This window comes from Taeniopygia guttata, chromosome 4, assembly GCF_048771995.1.
Source record: "Taeniopygia guttata chromosome 4, bTaeGut7.mat, whole genome shotgun sequence".
In the NCBI taxonomy this organism is placed as follows: domain Eukaryota; kingdom Metazoa; phylum Chordata; class Aves; order Passeriformes; family Estrildidae; genus Taeniopygia; species Taeniopygia guttata.
Window position 1 is genome coordinate 37,363,391 of NC_133028.1, and position 8,029 is coordinate 37,371,419.

The 8,029-nt window shown below is 40.7% G+C and overlaps 1 protein-coding gene across 4 annotated transcripts; it reads left to right on the forward strand.

Annotated features, from left to right (window-relative positions):
- Positions 1–771: 771 nt before the first annotated feature.
- CBR4 (carbonyl reductase 4) lies at positions 772–6,938 on the forward strand. Of its 4 annotated transcripts, none has more exons than XM_030271400.4 (6): positions 772–912; positions 2,821–2,962; positions 3,498–3,618; positions 4,098–4,234; positions 4,853–4,987; positions 6,366–6,938. In XM_030271400.4, the coding sequence occupies exons 2-6, from the start codon at positions 2,821–2,823 to the stop codon at positions 6,542–6,544; spliced, it is 714 nt and encodes a 237-aa protein (XP_030127260.4). In that variant the 5' UTR covers positions 772–912; the 3' UTR covers positions 6,545–6,938. The 4 variants fall into 4 exon arrangements, with proteins under 4 accessions (XP_030127260.4, XP_072784522.1, XP_030127262.4 ...); XM_072928421.1 differs by having other exon boundaries at positions 3,501–3,618; XM_030271402.4 differs by having other exon boundaries at positions 829–912; positions 2,725–2,962.
- Positions 6,939–8,029: the final 1,091 nt, after the last annotated feature.

Below are 8,029 nucleotides of genomic sequence, written 5' to 3' on the forward strand. Positions count from 1 at the left end.
CTCATAATAGCTTTTCTTCAAAATTTTATTTTTCTTACAGACGTTCACCTGTTTGCCAATGCCTAAATCTGCCTTTTCTATGTGTAAGGAATAATCTGTGGAAGAAGAATCCAACATGCACAGAACCAATGTTAAATGCTTTTCTCCCCAGAAACATGTATCTGAAATTCTGAAAAACACCTTTCAAGTCAAAAGCAAGAACTGTACGCTTGCTCATAGAAACTCCAGTAGGATTTCAGCATGTTACTCTGTGGAAAATAATAATAACTAATAATAACAACAACAAATTTTCTCAAATCCATCTGAAGTGTACTCATGTACAAAATTGTCATAGCTTTTATTAGTATTCCTTAGGGGGTAAAATTTACTTAGTGTGTGTGACTTAATTAATTGAGTACAGAGAAACCCTTCCAGCACATCATCAGGCATAGATCATAACTGTAAACAGCATTACTGTTACAACTGAATAGTTTTTAATATTAGTTTAATTGCATATAATGAAGTTTGCTTTGGTTCCTGTACAGGAGCTCCCACAGATGCTTCTGTATTTTGGGCTTATCTACCTTAACGTGCTTGAAATTTAACTCTTCTGGTACAGCGATGCCTCACACAAGATCCTTGCGATTTTGGGGCAAGGATACATGAAAATGAGAGGAACAAAATCCTGATTCATCTAATTGTTTGTATCTATATACGAAGCCCATTTTCGCTCAGGAAAGGGGTAACAAGGGCAGGACTGAGAGCTTCAGCTCCACGCCGGGCCCGCAGCCCCGACTCCCTCTGCCGCCGCCGGCGGCCCCTGGCGGTGACGTCACGCCGCTCGCCGTGACGCCTGCGCTCCGCGCGGAGCGGGACCGGCCTGCCCGGAGAGGGAACCGCGCTCCGTGACGGCAGCGAGCCGGCGGCCGGGAGGTACCGGAGCGCACGTGGAACACGCCCTCGCGTTCCGCTCCTGTGCCCGTGGCGGGGCACAGCTGGGACGCGCAGCCCGCGCCTGGCTCGGGGCGGGGGGGACGCGCACGGACAGCGCGGAGCGGCCGCGGGGACCCGCACGGACAGCGCGGAGCGGCCGCCGTGGCAGCGTGGGCTGCGCGTCCCGGCGTGCCCCGCGGGCGGCGCTGGCCGCGCTGAGGGCTCCGCCTGCAGCCCGCCCCGGCGGGCGCTCGGGCTGGGGCGGGAAGGAGGGAGGCGGCGGGCCAGATACGGCTCCGGGAGCCCCGCTCGCCCTTGTTTAAAGGTGCCCTCCTTCTGCTGGCAGCCGAGCGCCGCGGGGTGGTGCCATGGAGGCCCGGGGTTACGCGTTAAACAGTTCGGCTCTGGAAGAAGAGCAAAGGCGATAGATGTGCCTGCGTGTGCCTGTTGCTCCAGGTGTACCTGGTTTTCCCTTCCTTTGTTTATCCAGGGGACAGCGGGTCATTGCTCCTGCTGCAGCTTTTCCCTCTCAAGTCACAGCTCCTGGAGCCTGTATGGCCTTTCTGTTAAAGCACAAATTGTATATAATACTGTGTTGCAGGTAGGCCCTGTGCCCCACCTGTGAATGCCTAGCTAATGCACAAGGGGCTGTCTCTGCTCGGAGAACTTGCCAGGGAAGGCACACACTGGGGTTGGTTTCAGGCACGTGTGAATACTCAGGGAAAAGGACAGACCTGCTTATTCATTGTCACAGAAGACCAAAATTACCGTGCCACTGTATGAGTTGGTCGTGGCCTGGTACACTTAGTACCATGTGCTTTTCTGGTTGTCGTTCATCCAGAAGGGTTTAATAGACCTCAGTGAGGCCGAGGGTAAGGTCTAAGGACTCGGATACTCTTTAGTGAGGTATTGAATAGCTTCCATATGTGTAGGAGTAACTGAATCGACCTGAGAGAGGATACAGGTGGAGAGTTAAACAGTGAGGGGAAGGTGTGAGAAGAAATGCATAGAATTATCTAATCAGAAAGCAAATTAAGAACTAAAGGAAGTAGTTACCCACAAATAATAAAACTCGTTGCCTCGGGATGAAGACAGTATAATTGGGTTCAAAAAGGATTTATTCAAATGTATGGAAAAAGGATTCATTGTTATTGCCTGGATTCTGTCTCTGGCTCCTCAGGAAATCCCCAAACAGCTGATTTCTAGAGCTTGCAGGATAAAAGATCATTCTACAGAAGTACTTTCTTTGTGTACTCCATTCTAAACATCAAAGCTAGCTACTTCAGAATCATTTCCTATTTCATAAAGCTTTTTTTCTTCCCTCAGAAGCAGAAACAAAAAACCCCAGGCTAGTGGTAAAACACAGTCTGACAGTATTAAACCAGTGCAAATACAGTAGTTTCCAATCATACTCAGTAACATTTGCACTGCAGTGTCCAGCACATTGGATGGAGTGAGACCTTGAGGCTAAATGACTTCAACACAAGAATAGTGGTTGCAAGAACAATGTAATTACAACCAGTGAATCAGCTTTGAATGAGCAGCTGAACAATACATTATGGCCTTTAGGTACGTAAATCACATAATCAATTGAATAAGAGTTACCATGACTCTAGCATTGGGATGCTAGATTAAGTGCGTGATTTTAAATTTTTTTTATTGGTTCAGAAATATTTAAGAATTAACTTTCAGTCATAGAAGTGGTGTCTAATTTAGTTCAGCTGTTTATTTTGAATAAAAATGAGTACAAATTAATGAATAAAATCCAAATAATTAATTTTGTAACCTGCTATTACAAACTGCTACAAACAGGTAAAGGCCGTGATGTTGACAAGAACAGCAGTTAATGTCTTGCTCTACTGGACATGAAGTTGATGGTTTATTTGCAATTTATGAATTATTTTGAAGATGGGCAAGGTCTGTGCTGTTTTCGGAGGATCCCGTGGGATAGGCAAAGCTGTGGCAGAGCTCCTGGCGCGGAAGGGCTGCCGCCTGGCCATCATTGCTAGGAATCTGGACGTGGCCCAGAGCACTGCCCGTAGCCTTGGTGGTACGTATGCTGCTGTGCTCCTATCTCCTCACTGCTCCGTGCTTGGGTGACTTGTGAAAACACCGAGTCGTTAAAAACCCCTCCTTGTTTAATTAGATGGAAAGGAAAATAAAGGCTGAGAAATATTAAAAAACAGCTATATTGGTACGATTGTGTTTTTGCAATAGTTGAAAAAGTAGATTACCTTTTTTTATCTGCATGGTTGGAACTTTAAGATTAATGGAATTGTTTGGGGTCACAATAGAGGTGGTGTGAATTGAGTCATCCTCAGCTCCTGAACAAGCCAGAACTGAGACCAGTCTGCTCATGCTGAACTTCTGACTTCAAAAGGCAAAAAATATAAACCAAGGAATTATCACATAACTAATGAATACAATACTTGAAAATAGTCTTTATTTAATTGCCTGGGGATTAAATAGGTTCCTTAAATTATAACTTGTTAAATATCTGTTTTGTAATTGTGTTGATACATTCTGAAGAAGGTTTATGAATTAATTACAGCTTTTATTGTGACTTTATATATATTTCAATACAGCAGGACATCTGGCACTTAGCTGTGATGTATCCAGTGAACAAGAAGTCCAAAAGACTTTTGAGGAGATGCAGAGGAATTTGGGTCCTATTAACTACTTGGTTAATGCAGCTGGGATCAACAGGTTGGTTACTCCTTACAAGACTAAAGGTAATTCTAGATGAAGGCAGCTCTCTGTAAGGTGCTCTGGCCCTTGGTGCTTAGTAAGGGTGCTGTTAATGAGCACATCTGAAAACAATATTAAGTGCTGGCCAATATTTTGTTCCTGATGGCAGTAAAATGCTAACAGATGATACAGCTTTCACTGTAGTTTCTGCATTCTGAGTTTGACTTCCCCCTCTATTCTTTCTTCCACTTTTCCCCCCAGAGTGGTCCAAAACAGTGTTTGATACCACTCTGCAAAGGAGGCTGTGTCCAGAAGCATGGCTAACTTGTTTTTTTGCTATGTGTGGTTCTTGCGGCATTGTCATTTTGGATGCTTGAATGTATGGAACCACATACACCCCCATTAAAAATATTCTGTCCAACAGTCTTTTTTTATGAGTAAACATGATCAGGGGGGTGTTTAGTGAATTCTTTGGGGTTTTTTGGTTTGTTTGTCAGGGATGGTTTGCTACTGAGAACCAAGACTGAAGATATGATAGCCCAGATTCAAACTAACCTTTTGGGAACAATGTTGACATGCAAGGCTGCTGTAAAGGTCATGATTCAACAGCAGGGAGGTGCTATTGTCAATATAGGTAAGTTGCTTGTGTAAGCCAGTGGTGTTCTGTGAACTAGTCTTCTAGAAATGTGTAGCAGGTGTAACATACTACATTGTGTGTTACAATTTACTTGTTTTCCTTGTATTTAGACATTCTATATTTAACATTTCTTTATGAATGCTTATTTTTTGTGTAATTTCAGCAACTTCTAGATAGCTTTTTTTCAGTAATAAACACCTCTGGGTTTATATTTTACTGAAAAAAGAAACTTTGCTATTCTTAACCAGTTTTTTCAATATCTACATATACCAGCTGCTGCCAAATTAACTAAGAATTAATAGGTTCAGTCAGTTTCTTTCTTTCTTTTTGTCCTTGCCCAGATTTATTTAATCTGGGCAAGGATACTTCTTTTTAGAAAAGAGTTCATTTTACTCTCCTGGTGCCTGTTGGTCAGCATAGATACATGACTTGTACAAAAATCACAGCTAGTTGGGAGATTTGCTTATCCTATCAGGCTAAAGTGCATAAAGTCATGCATATTTTACTCTTCTTGGGATCTCATTTTTCATTCCAAGTTTAAAACTAAAATGATAAAGCTAGTACAATGTTTCAAGTTACCCATTTAATCTTCTCTTTGATGTTTCTTTATTTTAGGAAGTGTTGTAGGACTTAAAGGCAACTCTGGTCAAAGTGTGTATAGCGCTACCAAAGCAGGATTAGTTGGATTTTCACGCTCTCTTGCTAAAGAAGTAGGAAAAAAGCAAATTCGAGTCAATGTTGTTGCTCCAGGTTAGTTTTTGAGGAATTCCTGCATCCTTGACTGTCGCAATTCATTAAGACTGTGGATATTTCTTGTACTCTGAAAGTAACTTAAGACTAATTTCTATTATTTTCTTCAGTTTGTAAGTAAATATTTTTAATATCTCTTGTTTGTGTGTGTAATGCATAGTACATTCTTTTAGAAAACTTTCAGTCTTTTTAAGGGAACACTGAGAAATCTGGAAGAGTGAGTCTACCTACTCCTCTATCCATTATTGCATAATAAATATCTTTTTTTTTCCTTTTGTCCTCCTTCAAAACTTGCTGTCCTTGCAGATGCAAGGAGTAGATCTAATGAGAGACACGGAGCTACCCTTGTCTCTAGCTAGAGAATGCTTGTTTGTTATTAGGGAAACATGACAGACCATGAGAAAGCTGTCATAAAAGCACCCCTGTCTCCCTGTAGTAAAATGAAGGAGTCCTCAAAGTTATTTCTGTGAGTAAAGGCTGTGATTTCATAAGACGATCTAGTTCAAGCACACTGCCACCCTTAAGGAAAAATCCCTTCTGTATTTTCTGAATTTTCCTCTGATAACTGTGTACACTGCTGCTCACCTTCTACTACCTCTGATGCCTTTCGGAATTCTACATGAAACTGTTCAGCTTGTAAACTAGGCAGGAAGAATACTTTTATTCTTTAGTGAGTTGAGCAGCTCATCCATAGCCATCATAAAGGGGCAGAGTATTACAGTAGAAAGCAAAAGGGAAGCTTTCCCTTCTTGATGGCAGCTAGAAAGCAGGTAAGATCAGCTCTTTATAAAGCTGCAGCTTGTGTGTAGAGTTGTGCAGCAGTGGGAAAGCCAAACCTCAGATAATGGAAAATTTTAGAAAAGGTCCTTTAAAAATATCAAGAAATATTCTTCAAATGAGTGCTCTAATAGAATCTGTGCAAGCACTGACATCAGTTCTAAAATGGAATGCAAACACTTTAAAATCTGAGAGGGTTTCTTGCCAGATATTTTGTGCTCGTATTTTAGTTGAGAACATTTTGGTGAAATAAGTACATTTTGTGTTTCAGAAAAATGATACTAAATATAGTTTTTGGATTGACTTTTAGTTACCCTTTCTTGTTTGGTTGTTTGGTTTTTGGGTTTTTTTTAATGGACTTCTATAGATCTCTGCATTTTAATTATTGCATCACTCCTTCCAAAAATGAAAGATATTTTATTGGTTAGATAAAAAGTGGTTGTGGCCATCAGGTGATGTGGGCTGCTTTGAGAGATTTTGAAGAATGGTAGCTGGTGCTGAATCTTGGTAATAGACTTCACTTTGTAAGATTCAGTGGGAAATCCACTAGATAAATTTAGTCAAAGGTTAGGTAACACTTCATATATCTCTCTGCTCGTAGGCTTCATTCACACAGAGATGACAGCTCATTTGGAAGAAGATCAGTTGAAGAAAGCAATTCTCCTTGGAAGATTTGGAGAGCCTCATGAAGTTGCACAAGCTGTTGCCTTTCTTCTAGAATCCTCATATGTTACAGGGAGTGTTCTGGTTGTAGATGGAGGCTTGCAGCTTATGACCTAAGTACTACCTTGAATAAATGACTGCTTTAATGTCATGATTGTAATATATAAATGGTAATATATAAATATATACTAAATAAAGGGAGAGGGTTGGAAATCTTTTGATGATTGATGTACATAATTGACTTGGTCTTATTTATTCAGAGGAGAAATTCAACAGCAGTGCAATGTGTGTGTTTAGCTGCCTGAAAGAGTCTGTTTGGTATTACAAAGTCTGTGTATGAAACAATTCTAAAAAGATCTGGTTTTGATACGGTGATAGCTTTAATAATGTGCTGATATGTCTTTAAAGCACTGTATTTTTATAAAGTCCTGCTTGCTAATTTGGGATAGGATGAGATTTAATTTGAATTATCATGTTACACAAAGGATAATAAAGTGCAGAGACATGTTTATTGGGTGGCACGTATGATTGCATCAAGTTTTTCAAGTAGGGCAAAGATTGTGAACTGCATAGTTTTGCAGTTCTTATCAGTTAGTCCCTACAAAGTAGCAAGGAGTTTCCTTTGAGCTTTGTTTGTTTGTACCTAACACTACAAAGCTAGGAACTTCTAGATCTTCAGCATACCTGAGCTGCCTTTAGAAGCTTTAATTATATGCAATGTGTTTTTATAAAGACAAAGCCTACTTGGTTCCATTCCTGAATGCATGTACAGCACTCACTCAATCCTGGGGCTCTTGCATGTGCCTGTTGAAGGATTGCTGCAGCACTGGAGCTGCTAATCCTCTCATAGTCTCAGCTTGAGCTGCACATGCACTGCTGAACACTGTGGCTGCAGACCTTGCTCTGTAAGACACTTTGCAAGGACTCAGTAGATGTTTAGAACATGTATCACTTCCAGAGCACAAAGTCAAGGTGTTTTGTGTTTTGCTCTGTATCTTCATGAACACTCAGTTCAGCTGTTAAGTTATGCTCTCTCATATGTATGTATAGTCAATAAAATAGCCATTTATTTTATTCAAAGCAACTTTTGAAGCAGAGTAATTACTCTGCTGTAAATGATTCTGAGTGTTCCTGTCTTGCTGAAAACTTACCAAATGTTTGACCTCAGGCTTTTCTATTGAGCTCAAATAATTTTTGATAATTGATGTTTTTATTATCTCTGAAGAAAACTATGAATGTGATTCAGGACCTTCACTTCTTAGCTCTAGTGTTCATTGCATCATAATCCAGATGTTGATTCAGCTTTTGAAATTACTTTCCATCTTGGCACACACCACAATACAGAAAGAAGAGATCTTGCTGATGATAACTGAGTCTTTAAAGTTTTTCTTCATTTGTGCAGCTGAGAAAATTTGTCTTTGTGCCAGACAACAATGCATGTTCAAGCTTCTTGCAGGTATGTATTGAGAAATAATACAAGGAGTACTTGTCTGATCAGGAGATTTTACAGTTGGTTGTGCTACTTACTTGGGAATATAAAATACCACTAGAGGTAATCCTTCCAGGAGTCCTTATCTTCCTGTTATCGCTGTTATGTGTCAT